At 47.2% G+C, this 23,549-nt stretch overlaps 1 protein-coding gene across 1 annotated transcript in view; it reads right to left on the reverse strand.

The window, feature by feature from the left end:
- Positions 1-19,514, reverse strand: part of plb1 (phospholipase B1) — a 288,667-nt gene extending 269,153 nt beyond the window's left edge. The window contains exons 1-6 of the mRNA XM_072500134.1: positions 19,410-19,514; positions 15,768-15,844; positions 13,872-13,938; positions 10,889-10,947; positions 10,752-10,786; positions 6,898-6,941 (exon numbers count right to left, since the gene is read on the reverse strand). Of these exons, the coding sequence (XP_072356235.1) occupies positions 6,898-6,941; positions 10,752-10,786; positions 10,889-10,947; positions 13,872-13,938; positions 15,768-15,844; positions 19,410-19,467 (340 nt within the window). The 5' untranslated portion in view covers positions 19,468-19,514. The remainder of the gene's footprint in view (positions 1-6,897; positions 6,942-10,751; positions 10,787-10,888; positions 10,948-13,871; positions 13,939-15,767; positions 15,845-19,409) is intronic.
- Positions 19,515-23,549: the final 4,035 nt, after the last annotated feature.

A 23,549-nucleotide genomic window follows, 5' to 3' on the forward strand; every position in this document is an offset into this window, starting at 1 on the left:
GAATATGGACCGGGTAAGGGCATAAGGTTTTGTTTTTTACTTCGGGCATCATAATCGGCTTGAAGGGCCGAAGGACCTGTTCCGGTGCTGTATTTTTCTTTGTTCTTTGTTCTGTTCTGTGATACAAAAATCCAGAGCTTATTCTAGTGTTTAGCTCTGTTTCCCAAACAGTTATGCACCAGCGGCATATTTTTAAGAAATAAATTTAGGAGAACGTCCGGTGATGGCGGGCAGGAGGCAGCCGCACATTGGAGGTCTCCCGGTCGGGAACGGCATTTTCGGGGTTTAACACCGTCCCAGGGGCAACGGAGGCGGCAAAAGCAGGGAGAAGGCACGGTGAAGGGAAATGTCGAAAACAAGTAAAAAATCAGCCGTGAAAAAAAGCAGCTGACAGTCCGTCGGGGAGTGAAAAGGTCACCGTGGGGACGGCAAGAAAAGTGGAGGCTGGGGCACCAGGGGAGGCCGCATTGCCCACGGCTGAAGAAATGACTAAGGTGATGGCCGCGGAACTCGAAAGGCAGTTCACAAAACACATGGAGGCGATGAGGAAGGAGATGGGGACGGTATTGAAAGTGCTGGTGAAGGAGGCGATTGTCCCGGTGAGGGTGGCAGTATTGAGCGCAGTGGCGGAGGTGCGGGAGCAAGGTGAGGCACTGAATGAAGGGCAGAGACACAGTGATCAACTTACCTGTGCTGTGTTGTATGCTCACTGGTCATCCTATGTGTCAATCACTGCCTGCCTGCATCTCATTATATACATGAGTGGATATTATGACATCTCCCCCCCTTTCTTTTTGAGTTAAATAAATACTGAGGTATCTATATATATATATATATATATATATATATGCCTGACTATATACAAATGGTGATTGAACAAACGTATATACATGGGAAGGTGTCGATAGTGCAGATATATGGCAAACTAAGCAACATTTACAAGAGTTAAGTCGATGGTTTCAGTCACAAAAATTTACAAAAGCTAAGTCTACAGATTCAGTCTTTGTGGCGGGCAACAAATTCTTGTCGATCGCCGCAGAGGTGGATCAGGAGCCGCCTGCACGTGGAGAGGTGGGATCGCTGCCATTGCAGTGGCCGCGTGGGCCGGCAGGATCGCTAGCAAATCGGTGGCCTCGTGGCAGGGTACGTCCGGAGGAAGCATGATAGCCGGCGGAGCACTGCGGTCAGGTGGTGGGTGTGGAACTCTTCGCAAAGCCCGTCTGTTGCGCCGTAGCAGGGAGCCATCAGCCATGCGAACAATGAAAGACCTCGGGGCAACTTGTCTGACAACAACTGCTGTGACTGACCAACCGCCCTCAGGCAACTGGACGCGAACATGATTGGCTGGATCCAGCTCAGGTAAATCCGTGGCATGAGCATCATATGTGGCCTTCTGTTGGGCCCGGGACTGCTGCACTTTTTGTAGTACCATGAGGTGGTCAAGGTCTGGAACATGGATGGCTGGAACTGTGGTCCTCAGAGTGTGATTCATGAGCATCTGGGCTGGAGACAATCCAGTGGACAGTGGGGTTGCCCTGTATGCCAGCATTGCCAGGTTAAAGTCGGAGCCTCAGTCTGCAGCTTTGCACAACAACCGCTTGACAATATGGACCCCTTTCTTGGCCTTCCCGTTTGATTGCGGGTAGTGGGGACTGGAGGTAACGTGACGGAAGTTGTAGGACTGTGCAAAATCAGACCATTCTTGGCTGTAAAAGCATGGACCGTTGTCGCTCATTATCGTGAGCGGTATCCCGTGCCTGGCGAACGTTTCTTTGCAGGCTTTGATTACCGCCTTCGACGTGAGGTCGGACAGTTTCACCACTTCTGGGTAACTGGAGAAGTAGTCGACCAGGATTACGTAGTCACGCCCCTTGGCGTGAAAAAGGTCTACACCTACTTTGGACCACGGAGAGGTCACGATCTCGTGCTGTTGCAGTGTTTCCTTGGGTTGATCCGGTTGAAACTTTTGACAGGTGGGGCAGTTGAGGACCGCGTTGGCAATATCCTGGTTAATGCACGGCCAGTAAACCGTCTCCCGAGCTCTGCGTCGGCATTTCTCGACTCCAAGGTGACCCTCATGGAGTTGGCCCAGCACCATAGCCTGCATGCTTTGAGGAATAACGATCCTGTCGAGTTTCAGAAGGATTTCCTCCACGAACCTCAGGTCGTCTTTAATATTAAAGAATTGGGGACATTGTCCCTTCTGCCAGCCATGGGTAAGGTGCTGCATCACACGCTGCAGTAAAGGATCCTTGGCCGTTTCCTCATGAATTTGGACCACCCGTTCGTCAGAGGCTGGGAGGTTGGTGGCACACAATTGCACTTGTGCTTCTGTGTGGCAGATAAAGTCACCTTGTTCACACGGTGTGGTGATGGACCGGGATAGGGCAGCTGCAATGATCAGCTCTATGCCTGGCGTGTAGACAAGTTCAAAGTCATAGTGGCAGAGTCAAAGAAGAATTTGCTGTAACCGATGGTTCATGTCATTTAAATCCTTCTGGATTATGTGGACTAGAGGCCTGTGGTCCGTTTCCACCGTGAATTTCGGCAGGCCGTAAACGTAGTCATGAAACTTGACTATTCCTGTCAAGAGACCCAGACACTACTTTTCGATCTGGGCATACCGTTGCTCAGTGGGCGTCATGGCCCTGGAGGCATATGCCACTGGAGCCCAGGACGAGGAGTCATCTCGCTGGAGGAGCACCGCCCCAATGCCGTCCTGGCTTGCATCAGTTGATATCTTGGTTTCCTTGGTTGGGTCGAAGAACGCTAGAACCGGGGCTGTGGTGAGCTTTGCCTTCAGCTCACGTCATTCCTCTTCATGCGTGGGCAGCCACTGGAATTCCATTGACTTCTTGACGAGATGGCAGAGGGCCGTGGTGTGGGTTGCCGTGTTGGGAATGAATTTCCCGAGAAAGTTGACAATGCCGAGGAAGCGGAGGACCGCCTTCTTGTCCTCCAGGGTCTTCATGGTGTTGATCGCCAAGACCTTGTCGGTGTCTGGCCGCATACCCTGCCGCGAGATGTGGTCGCCTAGAAACGTTATATCAGATTGACCAAATGAGCATTTGGCCCTGTTGAGCTGCAGACCATGTTCATGAATTCACTGGAAGACCTGCTTGAGGCGAGCGATGAGTTCCTGGGGCGCTGTGGACCAGATGATCATGTCGTCCACGTATACTCGTACCCCCTCGATGCCTTCCATCATCTGCTCCATGATGCGATGAAACACTTCGGAGGTAGATATTATACCGAAAGGCACGCAGTTGCAACAGTAGCGGCCGAACGGAGTGTTGAACGTGCACAGCTGTATTTGTCAAAAACCCCGGGAGGCGTCCAGCTTAGTGAAGAATTTGGCATGAGCCATCTCACTGGTTAACTCTTCACGCTTCCGGATCGGGTAGTGCTCCCGCATGATGTTGCGGTTTAGATATTTGGGATCAATGCAAATGCGGAACTCCCCTGATGGCTTCTTTACGCAGACCATAGAGCTGACCTAGTCTGTTGGCTCCGTGACCTTCGAGATGATGCCCTGGTCTTGGAGGTCCTGTAGTTGCTTTTTCAGACAGTCCTTGAGGGGCGCAGGCACCCGGCGTGGTGCATGGATTACGGGATGGCGTTCGGCTTGAGCAGTATTTTGTATCGGTACGGGAGCGTGCCCATTCCATCGAATACGCTGTGGTACTGCGTGATGATGTCATCTATGTCGGCTTGCACGTTTCCATCAGGCGAGGCCATCGCCGGTGATGATGACATGGTGTGGACTCGCTGAACCAGGTTCAGGAGCTTGCAGGCGCGAGCACCGAGCAGCGACGCCCTGTCAGGCCTGACGATTTCAAATCATAACGTTGCCTTGAAATGAAAAATGAAATGAAAATGAAAATCGCTTATTGTCACGAGTAGGCTTCAATGAAGTTACTGTGAAAAGCCCCTAGTCACCACATTCCGGCGCCTGTTCGGGGAGGCTGGTGCGGGATACCCCTAGTTGACACGAGCCACTGGCAGCTATGGCATTGCCATTGTAGTCAAGGAGCTGGCAGGCCAGTGGAAGAATGCTTGGCCGGGCCCGGATGCTGTCGAGGTCGGATTGTGAGATGAGGTTCGCAGACGCGCCGGTGTCCAGTTTAAATCGAATGCGAGCCTTGTTAACTGTGAGGACAGCGCACCACTCATTGTTGGGATCCACACTGAGGATCGAGACGCGTTGCGCAGGTGTGGTGGAGGCCAGCTCATGTGCGGTTATGATGCCCACCCGGTATGGGGCTTGAGGCACTCAGCATCAGGGTCTGTTGGGCTGTCGGGATCAGAATCTGGCATGCCTTGTTGTATTGAGCGTATAGTTCTGCGCCGCAGCTGGGATCGCTGGCTGCTGAGCGGTGGAGCGGATCTGCAGAGGGCTGCGTAGTGGCCAAGCTTGCCACACTGGGGACATCGGCGTCTTTGCCGGACATTGCCGCTTTAAGTGGGCGGAGCCACAATTCGGACACGTCATGCGCTCACGTCAGCGCGATCCGTGCGCCATCGCGCATGCGCAGTGCGGTCGGCCGACGTAAGCACCTGCGCAGTTGGGTTTTCGGTCTCATCGTCCACTCAGTCGTGGCGCGCATGCGCAGGGATCCGAGAAAAGCGCGCGAAACGGCCACTCTCCTCGATGCGCAGGCCCTGCATCTGTGCAATGGCCTGCACCCGTTCCTCCTCGTGGGAGGCCAGCTTTGCAGTTTCTGCCGCCCTGATGTGGGAGTAATGATTCTTGGTATGCTCATGGACAACGCACGTCTCGATAGCGACAGAGAGGGTCAACTGTTTGATTTTAAGGAGCTGCTGCCGCAGGGAGTCGGAGTGGACCCCGAAAACGATCTGACCCAGATCATGGAATCAGCCGTCGGGTCATAGTTACATGACTGCGTGAGGATGCGGAGATGGGTCAAGAAGGACTGAAAAGGTTCATCCTTACCCTGAAGCCTCTGCTGGAAAACGTACCGTTCAAAGCTCTCATTCACCTCAATGTCGCCGTGGCTGTCAAACTTCAGCAGGACTGTTTTGAATTTTGTTTTGTCTTCGCCATCAGCGAATGTGAGCGAGTTGTAGATATGGATGGCGTGGTCCTCCGCGGTGGAGAGAAATAGCGCCATCTTCCTGGCATCCGATGCTGCTTCGAGGTCGGAGGCCTCGATGTACAAGAGGAACTTTTGCTTGAAGATTTTCCAGTTGGCGCCGAGGTTGCCGGAGATGCAGAATTGCGGAGGCGGCTGGATGTTTTCCATTTTGCTGAATGGTTGCTTGCTGGTCGATGCTGATTCACTCGAGGTAGGTCCGTCAAGATCAATATCACTCTGGTACCATGATGTGTTAGGCTGATTGGTTAGATGTGGACTGCACTCGATGCAGGGAAGTTAGAAACAGACGTCTAACACAGGAGAAGATCCAACACTGTTTTATTCAACTAGATGAACTGCTGTACATATTCAGCTGTGGGTCGACACAATACTGATCTGACTAGTGACCTTGGAATAGCCTGACCAAACTTACTAGCTACCGCATGGTGTTTGTGCTTGTTAGTTCGTGGACTCTGACTGTCTCAGTAGCTGGGTCCCGAGAGCGTGGGAAACCTAGTGCCCTCTGGCTTTATAGTGGTAGTGTCCTGTCTGGTGATTGGCTGTGCTGTGTTGTATGCTTACTGGTCATCCTATGTGTCAATCATTGCCTGTCTGCATCTCATTATATACACGAGTGGATATTATGACAGGCGGGGGCCTCCACGCTGGCCGGGGGAGAGGGGGGGGGTGGACTCTATAGGTCAATGGTGACCATAGGCGAGTGAACGGGAGTGAGGTGGGGGGGGGGGGGCTGCGGCCATCTGAGCCTGGCAGAACAGGTTCCGATGGGTCTAGCCGGAAAGTTGGGGGAAAGGAACAGAGGTTGGGGGAGGAGTTTTATAAGAGGAAGTGGAGGGGAGGAGTCGGGGGGACAGGTTTACAATTCATGGGTGTCATTTATGGTACTCTTTTGGGGATTGAATGGCATTGAATGTTAGGGGGGGGGTGGACTCTATAGGTCAATGGTGACCATAGGCGATTCCTGATTCCTTTTTCTTTTTTTTTCCGTTTGTTTTTCCCACCGCAGGAGGGTTTGTTTTATTTGATGCTCATATTGTCAGGTGGGGTGTTGTTTGGGGTGGTGGGAGGATGGGATTGTTGTTGTTGATAAGGGGATTGACTTTGTATTTGTTACCGTTTACTGCTTGTTGGTGGGGTGTAAATTCTGACGAAAATGTGAAAATGGAGAATAAAAATATTTTTTTAAAAAAGGAAATAAACTTAGAGTACCCAATTATTTTCTTTCCAATTAAGAGGCAATTTAGCCCCTGAATCCAATCCACCTATCATGCACATATTTTTGGGTTGCGGGGGTGAGCCCCATGCAGACACGGGGAGAATGTGCAAACTCCACACGGACAGCGACCCGGGCCGGGATTGAACCCGGGTCCTCGGCGCCATGAGGCAGCAGTGCTAACCATTGTGCCATCGTACTGCCCGGCATCCCACAATTAACAGGAGGGTGCTCAGTTAGTCTGTCCCTTCGTTATGGTTGGATTCTGGCCAGGAGAACTCACTACACTTCTTCAAATTGTGCCGTGGAATTTTTGAACATCTATGGAACAGTTGGAGAAGATTTCAATTTAAGATTTTCTCTGAAGGATGCTACCTCCAACGATGCAGCACTCCTTTGAATGCTGCAGTGGAATATCCACCTAAAGGAGGAAGACAAATGGTGGCCCAGGGCTCCAACCAGGACCAGAGACAAGAACGTTGCCAACAGATCGAGGCTGACACACAAATTTTCTTACTGGAAAATATGACGGTGATTTATTTCATTGATGATACCTGTTACACATACCTGGTAAGGACCCTGGAATCCGGGTATCTGAATCTTCGCCGTTGCTAGTCAGAAAACAAACAAAATAGAATGATATTACCATCCTAAAACTGTACAGAAAACAAGGTGGCCAACCAGTCCACTGGGCCTTTGCTGACTTTGTGAAACAGTTTTCATCGAATTCCTCTTATAGTTCAGAAGGCCAGTTAGTGAAGGATAATCCTCAAATCAATTTTTACACATTCTTACATTTATTTACAGAGTGAAAGATTTCAAGTACACACCTCCTAACTAGACCATGCAGCAGCTTTATTAATTATACACCCATGTATAATTGACATACATGTACCGGTGACCCCGAATCTCATGACCAGACTTGGAAGCTCCTGGAAGCTCATGACCAGACGTGTGTCGAATTTAGGGATTTTATGGATTTTGGGTCTTAGTTAAAATAAAATGAAAAATAAACAGTAAAAAAGTTTTATTCAAATTGCTACCCAGGGCGCCAGCTCCCAATATAGCCTGTTTTCAGGTCCTTCCAGATTTTGCGATGTCAGGTAAGGGGTCCAGTGCCTGAACCATTAACATTCCCAAATTTTATTTAAGTACTGGCGGTCAGCTGCTTGTCTGGTGAGGATGGAAGGCGGTAGCTGGCTGGTGGGTTGGAGCAACCCTGAGCAACCTGGTATTGCTCGCCAATAGAAGCAAGGCTTGCCTAGGATGGGGACTGCTCTGATGGTTTTATGAGTAATAAGTGTGGGGGTAAACCCAGGTCAACAGCAGCCTGACTTGTGAATGCACCTTTACCACATGAAGGGCAGCGGTTTAAGAAGATGGCTCAGCACCGTCATCTTCTCAAGGGCAACTTGGAATGGGAAATAAATGCCGGCCTTGCCAGTGACACCATTAGCCAGAGAGCGAATTCACATGGGGACAAATTTAACCCCTTTGATTTGTGGAAAAGGAGCAGTTAAAATGGTGGGGCTCCATTTTCCACTCCAGTTCCCGAATGGGACCCTCATTAATTAATACAAGTTAGGACTTCCATGACAGACATGGAACCCACTCACTAGAGGAATTCCCTCCTTGGCTGATCCATCCCTCCTGCCCAATGAGGGAAATTTTCGTCACTCCATTTCAGCGGTTATCCGCCAATCCATGAATAATTGAACAGTTCTGCAAAGGCCATGGAGTTGTCAGCTGCTTGTTGGAAACTTCAGCAACAGAAGATTCTGAAATTGGCAAAATGGCCGGATGCCATTGCTGGTTCATTAACCTTGTCAGCTTGAGAAGCAACGTCAATTGCTTATCGTGTTTTCAGCCTACATTTAGGATCTTGCTGTGTAGCTACAGTCCTCTCACAGCTTCCATATTTAAGTTGCTAGTTGACCGTTACAGCAGGAGTGTCATTAATTGAATTGCAGAATTCCCAATAGCTTTACCTGGAGGGATCAGCCATGGTGAGCAATCCTCTTGGAAACGGGCCCCATATCTGTCATGGAATCACCCCCAGATTTTAATGCTTTTTTTTGCTGTTGAGTGCAGGAGTTAAAATTGCCCCTTTTTAAATTCATTCTTGGAATATGGGTCATTACTAGCGAGGCAGGAATTTGTGTCAGCTATGGCTCAATCTGTAGCACACCTGCCTCCGAACTGCAAGGTGCTTTGTTCAAGACCCACTCCACAACATGAGGGCAAAGAAAATCAAGACCGAACTCGAGTGGAATACTGAGCCAACAAGTGCTGGGAGTGCTTTAACTGAGGCCCCGTGTGCCTGATTAGGTGGCTAGAAGAGGAAGAACGCTGGGGTTATTCCTAGTGTCCTGGTCAATTTTATATCCCTTAGTCAACATCACAAAAAACAGATAATCTGGTCATTATCCCATTGCTGTTAGTGGGAACGTTCTGATTGCAGCACAGTAGCACAGCGGTTAGCACAGTTGCTTCACAGCTCCAGGGTCCCAGGTTCCATTCCCACATGGGTCACCGTCTGTGCGGAGTCTGCACGCTCTCCCCGTGTCTGCGTAGGTCTCCTCCGGGTGCTCCGGTTTCCCCCCACCGACCAAAGATGTGCAGGTTAGGTGGATTGGCCATGGTAAATTGCCCTTAGTGGCCAAAAAGGTTAGGTGGGGTTACTGGGGATAGGGTGGAGGTCTGGGCTTAAGTAGGTGCTCTTTACAAGGGCTGGTGCTGACTCGATGGGCCGATTGGCCTCCTTCTGCACTGGAAAGTCTATGATTCTATGATTCAATGAACTGACTGCTGCAGTTCTTAAATTACAACGTGGCTACGCTTCAAAAAGTATTTAATTGACTACAAAACCAGTTGTGGGCTTGAGGTTACAATCAGGCCAGCCATGATCTTATTGAATGGCAGAGCAGGCTTAAGGGGTATGGTGGCCTATTCCTGTTACTAACTCATATGTTTGTAAGTGAAACACTTTGAAACGTCTTGTGGTTGTGATGGGCACCATACAAATGCAAATCTTTTTAAATTTCCCATCCCTCATTGCCCCTGAAAAGGTGGTGGTGAGCTGCCTCCATGGGCCAATGAAGTCCATCTGGTGGAGGCACATCACAGGAACTAGAAATTAGGGGGGCCGATTCTCTGAGCCCCACGCCGGGCCGGAGAATCGCCGCAACCGCGCCCCGATGCTGGCGCGCGATTCTCCGAGGTGCGGATGGAATCGGCGGGGCCACTGATTCTTCGGCCCAGATGGGCCGAGCAGCCACGCGGATACGACAGAGTCCTGCCGGCGCCGTTCACCCCCGGTCGCTGCCGGCGGGAACTCTGCGAACGTTTGGGGGGTGGCCTGTGGGGGGAGGAGGGGGGCTCCTTCACTGGGGGGGGGGGCGCCTCCAATGGGGTCTGGCCCGCGATCAGGGTCCACCGATCGGCGGGCCGGACCCTCCCCCCCACCAGGCCTACTTCCCTGTGCGGCCAGCCCCTGAGCACCGACGCCATGTTGAGTCGGGGCCGGCGCGCTAAAGAAGTCCCCCGCGCAAGCGTGGGTTGGCGCGGCGCCCATTTGGCGGTGGAAATGGAGGCTGGAGCGGCGTGAACCGCTCCAACGCCGTGCTGGCCCCCTGTGGGGGACAGAATAGGTCAAACCCGAGCCCGGTTCACGCTGTCGTGAAACGCGACGGCGTTCACAACGGCGCGAACACTTGGGCTCCATTTGGGAAAATCGTCCCCTAGGAATTGGAACTGGGGGGCATAGTTTGAAAATAAGGGGCCTCCCATTTAACATGGAGATGGGAGGAAATGTTTTCTCTCAGAGGGACGTGAGTCTTTGGAACTATCTTCCCCCAAAGGCTGTGAAGGCAGGATCATTGAGTATTTTTAAGGCAGAGGTAGCTAGATTCTTGACTAAGAGGGAGTCAAAGGTTATCAGCGGTGGGCAGAATGTGGAGTTGAGATCGCAGTCAGATCAGCCATGGCCTTATCGAATGACGGAGCAGACACGAGGGGCCAAATGGCCTGTTCTCCTCATTCTTTTGTTTGCATGCTCCTGAGAAGGGAATTCCGAGATTTCGACCCAGCAACTGTTCCAAGCCAGGATGATGAGCGACTCAGAGAGAATCCTGGATGTGTTGGGTTTGCCACGCAACTGCGTGCCTTGTCCTTCCAGGTGGTGGAGGTTGCAGGTTGGCTAATACAACTGCAGGTTGTTGGCAAATGGGAGTGGCGAACAAGATACAATGGTGAGTTAAATTAGTCACACTGCTACTGCTGCCAACTGCTGTACACTTGCTGAGTTCAGTATTACATAGCCATAAAACTGTGGGCACCCGAGGGTCTTTTATGTGGAAAGAGAAGGGTAGAGTAAAAGAAAATAAGCACCAATTTTCAGGAAGATAAAATGTAACCTTTACCTTGTCAAATGTCCAATGTGCTGTGTAGACTCTACCTACAAAGGAACAGCCAGTGAGTATCTTATGGTCAGTCAACACAACGCACATAAATAACAAGACCAATTTCCAGCCCGTTTTAATCAAGTGACATTACTCACAGTTAGCGAATCTCCCATCACCGCGACGACCTTGATCTGCGAAGGTCTTAAAGCATGCACTGCAGAGAGTTTAAGAAGCAAAGGTAAAATCCTGGCCCGACCGCATGTCACTTTAATATGCAGGTTTGCTGCTGATAGGAATGTAGAGAGCTTTTACACACAACAAGGTGGATTTAATCATGGGTTGGTAGATAGAAATGGGGCAGGGGGAGGTACCCGTTTTAAATTGTTGGACAACAATGAAACTAATCCTCCAGAGGCTATCTTGACGGAACTCAGTGGGTGTTTCAGGCAACATGCCCTTATTCATATTGGGGTTCTGTATGATATATATATGATCTGCACGGCCATTTTAGGACGCAACAGGACAGAATGTGTTGCCGCGCCCCCTCCGCCCTGATTCACCTGGCAGTACAGCATTAGAGGGCCAAATATAGTGAGTTCTATGTGACATTTGGGAGACACGGATCAGCAGACTGTCCTCATTGTTTTAGTCCAATCCACACCAAAATATGTGAGCAATGAGCTGGAAAAGATATTGGTTATTTTTAATGGGGTGTAAAGCTTTCTCTTCTAGCAACCTGGGAGATTATATCATTTATAATCTGCTACCAATCTCTCCACTTTTATGGCTTTCATTGAAGAAACTTTGGCCAGGCCACTGGGTTTAAAGTTTCACCTGAGAGGCACACCCCTGACAATATGGCACTCCTGCAGTGCAGTAATGAAGTGTCAGTTTAGAAGAAGTCCTTGCCAGAGGTTGGTGCTCCGCAACTACATCAACCTAATGGGAGGTCGCGGGCGGCACGGTGGCGCAGTGGGTTAGCCCTGCTGCCTCACGGCACCGAGGTCCCAGGTTCGATCCCGGCTCTGGGTCATTGTCTGTGTGGAGTTTGCACATTCTCCCCGTGTTTGCGTGGGTTTCGCCCCCACAACCCAAAGATGTGCAGGTTAGGTGGATTGGCCACGCTAAATTGCCCCTTCATTGGAAAAAAATTAATTGGGTACTCTAAAATTTAAAAAAAACTAATGGGAAGTCTCGTGTGTGATCTGCACAGTACATGAAATGAAATGAAATGAAAATCACTTATTGTCACAAGTAGGCTTCAATGAGGTTACTGTGAAAAGCCCCTAGTCGCCACATTCCGGCGCCTGTTCGGGGAGGCTGTTACGGAAACTGAACCGTGCTGCTGGCCTGCCTTGGTCTGCTTTCAAAGCCAGCGATTTAGCCCTGTGCTAAACAGCCCCTATCAAACATCTTGTGAGAGCCTTGAGGTCATTATGGCTCCAGGCTGGGTATATAAAATCTCTGCGATAAGATAAGAACAAAGATTTGCATCCCTCCAGCATAGAGTGGTGCTGAAGTTGACAGCAAAATGGGGGGAGTAATTGCTAACTATCCAAGGCATGTACAACACCCCAATATCAGGAAAAATATGCCCAGGTAGAACTCACGGGGAATATTGACTTCCTTTATGTTCTGGGGTCAGACGTTGTACAGTTTATACCTGTGTGTGTGGTGCATTGATATTTTACTGGTAATTGGCAGTTACATTCAGGTTAATAAAACTATCACAAACAAGTCCCATGGCAGAATACCTCCGCAGGAATTTTACGGCCGTTGGGATTCCCTTTTCCCGTTGGCAGCGCACCCCCACCTGCGGGTTTCCCAGTGGCGTGGGGTGGCATCAATGGCCTTTGACATGCGGCGGGAACAGAAAATCTCGACGCCAGCGAACAGCGCGCCACCAAAAAACACTCGGAGAATCCCGCCCTTCATTTGGTCGATACAGGGTGGGTAAGTAAGATTAAACCATTCTCACAACCCGCTTCCCCAAAAGTATCCAACAATTAAAACTGGCCCCATTGTTTCCCAGGCCTTTTGAGCTGACCCTACACTTTATTTCAATGTTGCCTCTCTGTCACGCTTAATAAACTCTTTATTCTCTTTCCAAACTTTCACCATCTGTTAATTGGCAATTCAAATGATTAACTGCTTCTTGATAATGGAACTTTTACCAATGCCCTCACGTCTTTGTTCTCTTAGGCATGTCCTGACATGTCTTCAGTGACAATAACAACGTGCATTAATACAGTGCCTCCTCCATAGTAAAACATCCTATCCCCTCCTGAGAGGTTTCTTCATCTTAACCATGTGAATTCTGATGAAGTTTAGCCCACGGATCTTGACCCTTTCCCTATCAGAACCAGGTGGAGACTCTATCCATTAGCCAACACTTTTCTGTCATATTTCAGATCTTGAGCATTAGCTTCACTCATGGAATTGTACACAGAAAACAGAAGGAGGCCATTCAACACATCATGTCTGTGCCATCCAGCTCTCAATCCCACCCTTGCAACATCTTTGCCTTTTAATTATATATCCAATTTCCTCTTGAAAGTTACGATTGAATCTGCTTCCACCACCCTTTCAGACAGTGCAATCCAGATTATAACAACTCTCTTGGTAAAATAGTTCTCCTCATCCTTCTGTTTTTTTGCTTAGAGTCTGAAATCTGTGTCCTCTGGTTACCACCGCTCTTGCCAGTGATGTTGCAATTTGCATTTGAGGGATGTCAGCACCAGAAGAAAGGTCTGTCCTCTGATCCAGTCTTAGTTTTGCTTTTGCACTGAGCAGTGCACGCACACGTGCACAAATAGCCCTGTTGCCTTGCACCTTTATACCTATGTATAACTGTTCTCATGTGCCTAGTTTTAATCAATAAACCCAAAACACGCTTACCCAATCCTATCTGAGCAATTGGTGCCTTGTGCCTAGTATGGTAAATAAGACTGAGGAATATCAATATAATAACACAATAACTGGAAACAATTTTGCTTTACTTACTCTATCAATACCCCTCATCATTTAGGGTACCTCCTGTTAACCTTCTCTACTTTATGGGGAACAACACCCAATTCTCTCATTTCTCCCATTATTTTTCATTGTTCCCTCTTCCTGACTGTATCCACTTACACTTACCCGAATTGGATGGTGAGCTGGAAAATGTGCCTTCGCTGCAACCGATCCCAGCAGGCCCTGCAAAACTCTTCAAGAGAAAAGGATCTACAGTTAGACCTGTCATATCACTAGGCCATCAAAACAGCAGAGATGTAGAGGAGGGTTGCAGCTAGCTGCAGGTGCAATAGGGAACTAGGACCAGGACAAAGCAGCCCATTTGTTTGGCACACCTTCCACTAACATTGACTTCCTCCCTCCACCACTGACGAACAGTGGCAGCCGTGTGTACCATCGACAAGATGCACGACAGGAACTCGCCAAGGTTCCTTAAGCAGCACCTTCCAAACCCACAAGCACTGCCATCTAGAAGGACAATAGCAACTAATGCATGGGAACAGCACTACCTGCAAGTTTCCCTGCAAGTCACTCACCATCCTGACTTGGAAATATATCGCAGTTCCTTCACTGTCACTGGGTCAAAATCCTGGAACTCCCTCCCGATGCCTCAGGAACTGTATCGATTCAAGAAGGCAGCTTACCATCCGTCACTCACGGGCAATTAAGGATGGACAATGAATACTGACCTAGCTAACGAAGCCCATCCACAGAACCCCTACAGTGCAGGAGGAGGCCATTCGGCCCATCGAGTCTACACCGACCCTCTGAAAGAGCACCTTACTAGGCCCACTGTCCCACCCTATCCCCGTAAAACCACCTTGGACTGTGGAAGGAATCCGGAGAACCCGGAGGAAACCTATGCAGACACGGGGAGAATGTGCAAACTCCACACAGACAGTCACCCAAGGCTGGAATTGTACCGGGGTACCTGATTCTGGGTGGGTCAAGTTCTAACCACCATGCCACCCTAGAGCACAACACACCAACAACTTTCTGTCACCACATCCAAGTGCTGGTCATGGTGCCGCCCAGGGAAGAACCCACCTCCCCAGAGAAGATCGAGAGGTCTTTAACTCAATTTCTCCATGGGCTAGCTGATCTCAGCAAATCTCACAATTAGCCTCAGCATCTTCCAGGCAAAGCAAAAGAAGGTAACCGGTCAGGGTTTGCCTTAATTCATGATCATTAATTAGCATCCCTAACTGGAGAGTGCACCCGACTGGAGGCTGGATGAGGATGCAATCAAACTTTATTCTCTTCGAACAATCCAACCAGACTCATATGAGGAGTTGCTTTAAGTGAGTTTCTGTCAACCGGACAATGGTTATAAATAGTTCAAGATTTTTCCATCTTTTTCCTGTTTGTTGAGTAAAGATAGTTAGTGAGCGAAATTGCTCCTAGAATTTGGTCTCCAGGAACGAAATGCTGGTCTTGGTCCAGTACTGATTTGTGTGGTCATTGACAAAGCTCGGTGTGAGAAGCACCACCCCACACAGTCTCCACACACCCCGAAACATAGGCATAGAATTTACAATGCAGAAGGAGGCCATTCGGCCCATCGAGTCTGCACCGGCCCTTGGAAAGAGCACCCCACTCGAGCCCACACCTCCACCCTATCCCTGTAACCCAGTAACCACACTTAATCTTTTTGGACACGAAGGGCAACATAGCATGGCCAATCCACCTAACCTGCACATCTTTGGACTGTGGGAGAAAACTGGAGCACCCGGAGGAAACCCACGCAGATACAGGGAGAAACTCTGCACAGACAGTCACCAAAGGCCAGAATCGAACCTGGGTTCCTGGTGCTGTGGGGCAGCAGTGCTAACCTCTGTGCCGCCTAGTCACCCATCCCTGTCACACTCACAATCTGACCTTGAATATTTGATCACTCAATTTAATTTAGCAGCAGGAAGAGGCACCACCTCCCTAAAATAGGAATTTAATGGAATCTCATTAAGTGCACAGAAAATCCCAAGTTAAGGAAAGGAGCTGATCCAGCTCGAGTTACATTCTTACCTTTCTGCCTCCCACCAGGTCAATGCCATTCTTCTTCTCTCCGATCTGCTCCCTTTCAGTCAGATTCTCTGTAGAGCCTGTGGAGAAAGATGCTCAGTGACTCCATCACACACTCAGCTTGTTCCTAATCAGGAATGTCGAACCGAAGGGCAGAAGCTAAAAGAGCAAAAAGTCCATTTAAAAGAGATTTCGGGAAGAAATTCTAAAAGAGATCCCTCAACAAGCAATTGATGTTTGGATCAATCTCCGAAGCGATGTAGGTAGAGACACAAAAACAAATCTGGGATTTGGAAAAGAGGTTAGCACCCATTAATGATGGAAGAAATAGTCAATAAAGAGGTGAGTTCAATGGAGTGAATGGCTATTTTTCAACTTTGCCATTCTTTATCTACTGGTGGAAATGAAAGCATTGGTTTTCTATTGGCTTGGACTCCATACTGAATCGATGAAAGGGCAGAGTAGATCGCACTGTTTAAATTGACAAGTCACTTATATCGGCCCATAAAGTAGTTGCATTAATGCCAATTTCCAAGTTGACGGTTACAGCATCTTCAGCACTCTGTTTATCATGAGCTGTGCTCTCTCATTCTCACCAGTTGGCACCTTGTGAAGGCCCTCAACCATTTGAATCCACCTTCAGGTCTGGTCAATGTTTCTATGTGGAACACCACACAGGGGTAGATTGAGGCTGCAACTTGGGAACTGGCATTTGGCCAACAAGACTATGCCAGCATTTATGCCACCCACACAAGCGTCCTCCCATCACCAAACCGCATCAAAACATCCTCCTCTTCCATTCTTCCTCTTAAATGCAGCACTTCCTCAGTCCAGTGCTAGAGTGTAAACCTTGGTTCTGGGAGCTCAAACTCTGGAGTAGGTCCCTGAACCCAGAAACCTGGGTGTCTCCAAACGAGCATCACGACTTGTGTCATTCCCCTGCCTTATCCCATACCCCTGGACATTGTTCCCACTCAAATAATCATCTAATATCCTCTTGGCTGCCTCAATTGAACGCGCCTCCACCACACTTCCAGTCAGTGCATTCCAGACCCAAACCATTCTCGGTGTGATAAAACTTTTCTCATATCACATTTGCTTCTTTTGCAAATCGCTTTAAATCTGTGCCCTCTCCTTGATCCTTTTACGAGCCGGAACAGTTTCTCCCTATCTACTCTGTCCAGCCTCCTGATGATTTTGAACATCTCTATCAAATCTCCTCTCCGCCTTTTTCTCTCCAAGGAGAACAGTCCGAACCTCTCCAATCCTTCCTCATCACTGAAGTTTCACATCCCTGGAACCATTCTTGTAAACCTCTTCTGCTCTCTCTCCAGTGCATTCACATCCTTCCTATAGTGTGGCACCGAAAACTATACACAATATTCCAGCTGAGGCCTAACTAGTGTCTTGTACAAGTTCAGCAGAACCTCCTTATTCTTGTACCTTATGCCCCTATTAGTAAAGCTCCAAATACTATATGCTTTATTAACTACTCTCTCCACCTATCCTGCCACCTTCAATGATCTATGCACGTATATACCCAGGTCCCTCTGCTCCTTTGAGAATTTTACTCCTTATTTTAAATTGTCTCTCCATGTTCTTCCTATCAAAATGCACCACCTCACTCTGTTCCGCATTGAACTTCATCTGCCCCCTACCTGCCACACCACCAAGATGGTTATATATATCCTTCTGAAGTTCTCCACTGTTGTCTTCACAGTTTACAAAACTTCCAAGTCTTGTGCCATCCACAAACTTAGAAATTGTCCCTTGCACACCAAGATCTAGATCATTAATATATATATATCAGGAAAAGCAAGAGTTCCAATACTGACACCTGGGGAAGACTACTACAAACCTTCCTCCAGTCTGAAAACTATCCATTGACCATTACTCTCTGTTTTCTATTATTCAATCAATTTTGTATCCATGTTACTACTGTACCTTTTATTCCATGAGCTATAATTTGTTTTGTGTGACACTGTATTAAATGTCTTCCGGAGGTCCATGTATGCCACATCAACAGCATTACCCTTATCAACCTGTTATCTCCTCAAAACATAAGCTAGCTAAACACGATTTCCAGTATAGAAATTCAGGCTGGCTCTTCCAATCAACCCACATTTTTCGATGTGACTACTAATTCTTTAACCCAAATGATTGTTTCTAGATTCTTGCCCGCTGCTGATGTTAAACTGACTGGCCTGTAATTTCTGGAGTTGTCCATGAAATGCTTTTTCAAAAAGTGCGTAACGTTTGCAATTCTCCAGTCCTCTGGCACCTCCCCTGAGACTGGAGAAGGCTGGACGATTATGTCCTTCGTCCCTGAATTTCCATTCTCTATTCCTTTTAGATCCTTGGATCCAGTCCTCGTGCCTTGTCAACGTTCAGTAATAATAATAATCTTTATTATTATCACAAGTAGGCTTACATAAACACTGCAATGAAGTTACTGTGAAAAGCCCCTAGTAGCCACACTCCCGCACCTGTTCGGGTACACAGAGGGAGATTTCAGAATGTCCAATTCACCTAACAGCACGTCTTTCGGGATTTGTGGGAGGAAACCGGAGGAAACCCACGCAGACAGGGGGAAAATGTCCAGACTCGGGAGTACCGACAGTCTATTCAACACTTTCCCCTGATCAATTTTGACCCCTTCTAAGGACGGAATTTTCTCGAGATGACCTCGATGATGGAGAGCAGAGGTCATCCCAAGGTTAAATAGGATGCTGAGATTGTGAAGAGTTTTCAGCTAGCAGCTGTGCCTGGGATGGGAATTGAGTCATTGGGTTGTCAATCAAGTTTGTGGCGGGGGCTAAAATCGATTGCTTCAGCCTTTTCAATGATACATTGAACGACACAGAATTGACAGTTCACAAACCAACCAGTGATCCATACCAGTGTTTAAGTTCCAGTGAGCCTCCTCCTAACCTACTGTAATTAACCCCATCAACAAGTCCTGCTATTCCACTCTCATTTGTGTACTTGGAAATGAAATGAAAATGAAAATCGCTTATTGTCACGCGTAGGCTTCAAATGAAGTTACTGTGAAAAGCCCCTCGTCACCACATTCCGGCGCCTGTTCAGGGAGGCTGGTACGGGAATTGAACCGTGCTGCTGGCCTGCATTGGTCTGCTTTAAAAGCCAGCTATTTAGCCCAGTGTGCTAAACCAGCCCCTTATCGAGTGGTTAGCACAGTGGCTTCACAGCACCAGGGTCCCAGGTTCGATTCCCAGCTTGAGTCACTGTCTGTGCGGAGTCTGCACGTTCTCCCCGTGTCTGCGTGGGGTTTCCTCCGGGTTCTCCGGTTTCCTCCCACAGTCCAAAGATGTGCAGGTTAGGTGAATTGGCCATGATAAATTGCCCTTAGTGTCCAAAAGGGTTGGGTTGGGTTACAGGGATAGGATGGGCTTAAGTGGGGTGCAGGGGCCGGTTCAGACTCGATGGGCCGAATGGCCTCCTTCTGCACTGTAAATTCTATGATTCCCCTTAAATGTATCAGTACAAACCCATATTATAGCACATTCTAATCACTCCTTGAATATCGGGGCTCCTCCTGAATTCCTTCATGGATTTATCAAAATTGCAAGTCTTCATGCATTAAACACTATTAAGCTTAACAGCAAAAGTCGAGGAAAACCCTACCTTGAATTAATTGCAGGGAAAGAGTTAAAACCAAAATATTTGCTGTCTGGTGCCCCATTACTTGAATCAGCGCCACTCAAACAGCCAGGCAACCCGTCAGCTCAGAGAATCAGTTGTGCTGAATGATCATCCAACCACCCATGGCTGCTTTATATCAGCAGGCACCTTTGTCTCTCTCCGTTTTTATGACATCTCCCGTTTACCTACCAATAAATTGCTGATTGCGAGAGAAAATAACTCTGGATACATCATGTGAATTGCTCAACGAATCATTGTACACATGGTAAAACAATTTAATGTTTACTTTCTCTAACGATTGCACAAACCCAGTTATATACCATCAGTACAGTTATAGCACCGCATTGCTCGTCTTCACTTTCAAAAGAAAAACTTGCATTTATATAGCGTCTTTCACAACCTGAGGATCTGCCAAAGCCAAAGAAAGCCTGTGCCAATATGACACTGATATCCAGCCAACTATATGGAAAATTGCCCAGGTATGTCCTGTTCACAAAATGAAGGACAAATCTAATCTGACCAATTGCCGCCCCATCTGAGTACTCCCGATCGCCAGCAAAGTGATGGAAGGTGTCATTGACTGTGCCATTATGTGGCCGGTCAATGGTATGACCCCCTGTATGTTGATAGCTGGAGAATCAGTGTTAGTTATGCTGTTGAATGTCAAGAGGAAATGGTTAGCTTTTCTCTTGTTAGAGATGGTCATTGTCTGGCACTTGTGTGGCATGAATGGTGCTTGCAACAAATCAGCCCAGACCCGAATGTTGTACAGATCTTGCAGCGTGTGGACACCGTCCTTATTGAACAAAGAACAAAGAAAAGTACAGTACAGGAAGGAATGCCAAATGTTGCTGAACATGGCAATCATCAGCAAACACTTCTGACTTTACAATGGGGGAGAGGGATTGATGAAGCTGCAGAAGCTGGTTGAGTCGAGGTCATTACTCTGAAGAGCTCCTGCAGCTATATCCTTGGGCTGAGATGATTGAGCTTGAACAACCACAACCATCTTCCTTGTGCTTCCAAGCAGTGGAAAATGTTCCACCTGATTCCCATTGACTTTAATTTTGCCAGGGCTCCTCGGGGCTCCTTGATGCCACACTCGTCAAATGCTTCTTAATGTTAAAAGCAGTCACTCTCATCTCAACCTTTAGAATTCAGTTCTTTTTCTTTTGGAATTCAACTGTTTTGTTCATGCTTGGATCAGGACAATAATGAAGTGGGGGGCTGAGGGACTGTGGCAGCACGCAAACTGAATGTCAGTAAGCAGGTTATTTCTGTGTAGGTGCTGTATTATAGCTGTGCTGAAGACATTGTCCGTCACTTTGCTGATGATTGTTGAGTAGATTGATGCAAAGGTAATTGCTCTGATAGGATTTGTCCTGTTTTTTATGATAGATAATAATAACAATCTTTATTATTATCACAAGTAGGCTTACATTAACACTTCAATGAAGTTACTGTGAAAAGCCCCTAGTCGCCGCATTCCGGCACCTGTTCGGGTACACCGAGGGAGAATTCAGAATGTCCAATTCACCTAACAGCACGTCTTTTACGACTTGTGGGAGGAAACCAGAGCACCTGCAGGAAACTCAAGCAGACAAGGGGAAAACGTGCAGACTCCACAGACAGTGCGGTAACTGCCCACGTTATTGGGTAGATGCGTATTGTTATGGGCGAGGATTTTTCAGAACCCTATCATGTAGTTCAACCAACCTCTCCCTTTAATGTATTTGTTGCTTTTCCTAGCACACGGCTTGTACCCTAGGGGTGGGATTACAATTATGGACGCGTGGGTTTTTAAACACAAAACAATGTTTATTCCATGAACTCAACTTAACATCTTAAATAAACATTCGATCTCTTAACACCCCTTACTTCAAAGATAACTCGGAAAATCTTGCAACAATAAATAATTCCTCAAAATGTTCCTTCAAACTTCCAAGAGACTTAACACCTTTAAACAGAATCACATCAGGTTAAAGGCTTTACAATTATGAGTTTAAACCACCCAAATAATCCAGAGATAGTCTTACATGGCAGAGATCCAGCTCACTGCAATCACAGACACTCGCCAAGCTCTTTTTCTCCAAACTGCAGTTCTCTGGAAACACACAGACACACACAAGCTGCTTTTTAAAACTGCAGCTCTCTGGAAACACCCAGACACATACAAGCTCTTTTTCAAAACTGAAACCTCAAAATGGCTGACCTAAAGCCCAGCTCCACCCACTCTCTGACATCACCGTTTTCTTAAAGGTACATTGCTTAAACATCCATGTCTTAAAGGTACTCTCACATGACACCTCCCACCAAGAAAAAAACCCATCAACTTCAAGGTGGTTTCATTTTTCACTTTTGCACCATCCACTAAGAAATGCACGCAGTAAATATACATTTTCATTTAAAGAAAACAACACCCTCAAACAGGTATAATAATATAGTCCATTTTCTTCGTTCTTCTTCCTCCAACCGAAATCCTTCTCGATTGACAGACTTTTTGAACAAAGTCTCTGCACAATCCATCCATTCCTCTACTCCTCGGCATTTCTCTTTAGAATCAGATACTTTAGTTCAATCTGACCACAGAGCCCCTTGCAATTCTCCAATACAGGAGCATTATTTACCACAGCTTTCAGGCAGTCAAATGCCTGTTGAAAGTCCCCTGTCCATTAAATTCTTTTACATTTCTTCAGCAATTCCATCAATGGAGTAATCACGCCACAAAATCTTTGCACAACTGTTCAATCAAATTCATTCATGCTAGGAGATCGCATTATTTCCCTTTGTTTTGAGGGTATCAGAAACTCCGCAAGGAAAGTGATTCGGGCCTCTCCAAATTCACTTTTGGCTAGGTTCATCACCAAACCCGCCGCCTGAAGTCGATCGAAGAACTCCATACGATGTTTAAAATGTTCTTTCCATGTCCGGAAGTTGAAAATAAAAGCAGATTGTCCCACTTTCTCAATGCAATCCTCCAAATGTGGGATAGGATAAGAGTCTGTTCTTGTAACTGCATTCACCTTTCGATAGTTCACACACAACCGTTGGGTACCGTCTGGTTTAGGTACCATCACTATGGGTGAGCTCCATTGGCTGCAACCCACTTCAATTATGCCATTTTTAGGCATACTTTCAATCTCTTTGTTAACCTGTGCCAATTTTAAAGGATTAAGTCTATATGGATGTTGTTTGATTGGAACAGCATTTCCCACATCTACATCATGTATAGCCATTTTAGTACTTCCCAATCTATCTCCACAAACTTGCCCATGTGATATCAATAACTCTTTCAGGTCAGTCTGTTTTTCCTCTGGAAGGTAACTTAACAATTCATCCCAATTTTTAAGAACACCCTCATTTTCCAATTTAAATTGAGGTATGTCAAATTCAGTCATCTGGATTTGGTTCGTCACTTAGAATTAGAATCATTAAAACCTCCTTTTTCCTTCCCTTTCAAAGTATCTTTTAAGCATATTCGCATGACACACTTCTATCTGGTGAATTTACCACATAATTCACCTCACTTCATTTCCTTTCAATCTGATACGGTCCACAAAACCTAGCTTTTAAAGGCTCCCCTACCACTGGTAACAACACTAAAACTTTATCCCCACTGGCAAAACTACGAACTTTGGATTTCTTGTCCGCTACCCGTTTCATCACATTTTGTGCAACTTTCAAATGTTGTCTAGCCAATTCACCTGCTCTATTTAATCATTCCCTAAAATTTGACACGTAATCCAATAGTGTAATTTCCGATTTCTCACCCACCAATTTTTCCTTAATCAATTTAAGTGGTCCTCTTACCTCATGACAAAAAATGAATTCAAAAGGACTACATTTGGTTGACTCATTAGATGCATGCCTAATTGCAAACAATACGAATGGAATTCCTTTATCCCAATCCTCTGGATAACCTTGACAATAAGCCCTCAACATTGTCTTTAATGTCTGATGCCACTTTTCTACGCTCCCTGCGATTCTGGATTGCACGCAGTTGATTTAACTTGTTTTATTCCTAAGCTATCCATAACTTCTTTGAATAACTTTGAAGTAAAATTCGATCCTTGATCTGATTGAAGTTTTGTGGGTAGTTCATATCTAGTAAAGAATTTAAGT

Source organism: Scyliorhinus torazame, chromosome 4 (assembly GCF_047496885.1).
Source record: "Scyliorhinus torazame isolate Kashiwa2021f chromosome 4, sScyTor2.1, whole genome shotgun sequence".
NCBI classification, from domain to species: domain Eukaryota; kingdom Metazoa; phylum Chordata; class Chondrichthyes; order Carcharhiniformes; family Scyliorhinidae; genus Scyliorhinus; species Scyliorhinus torazame.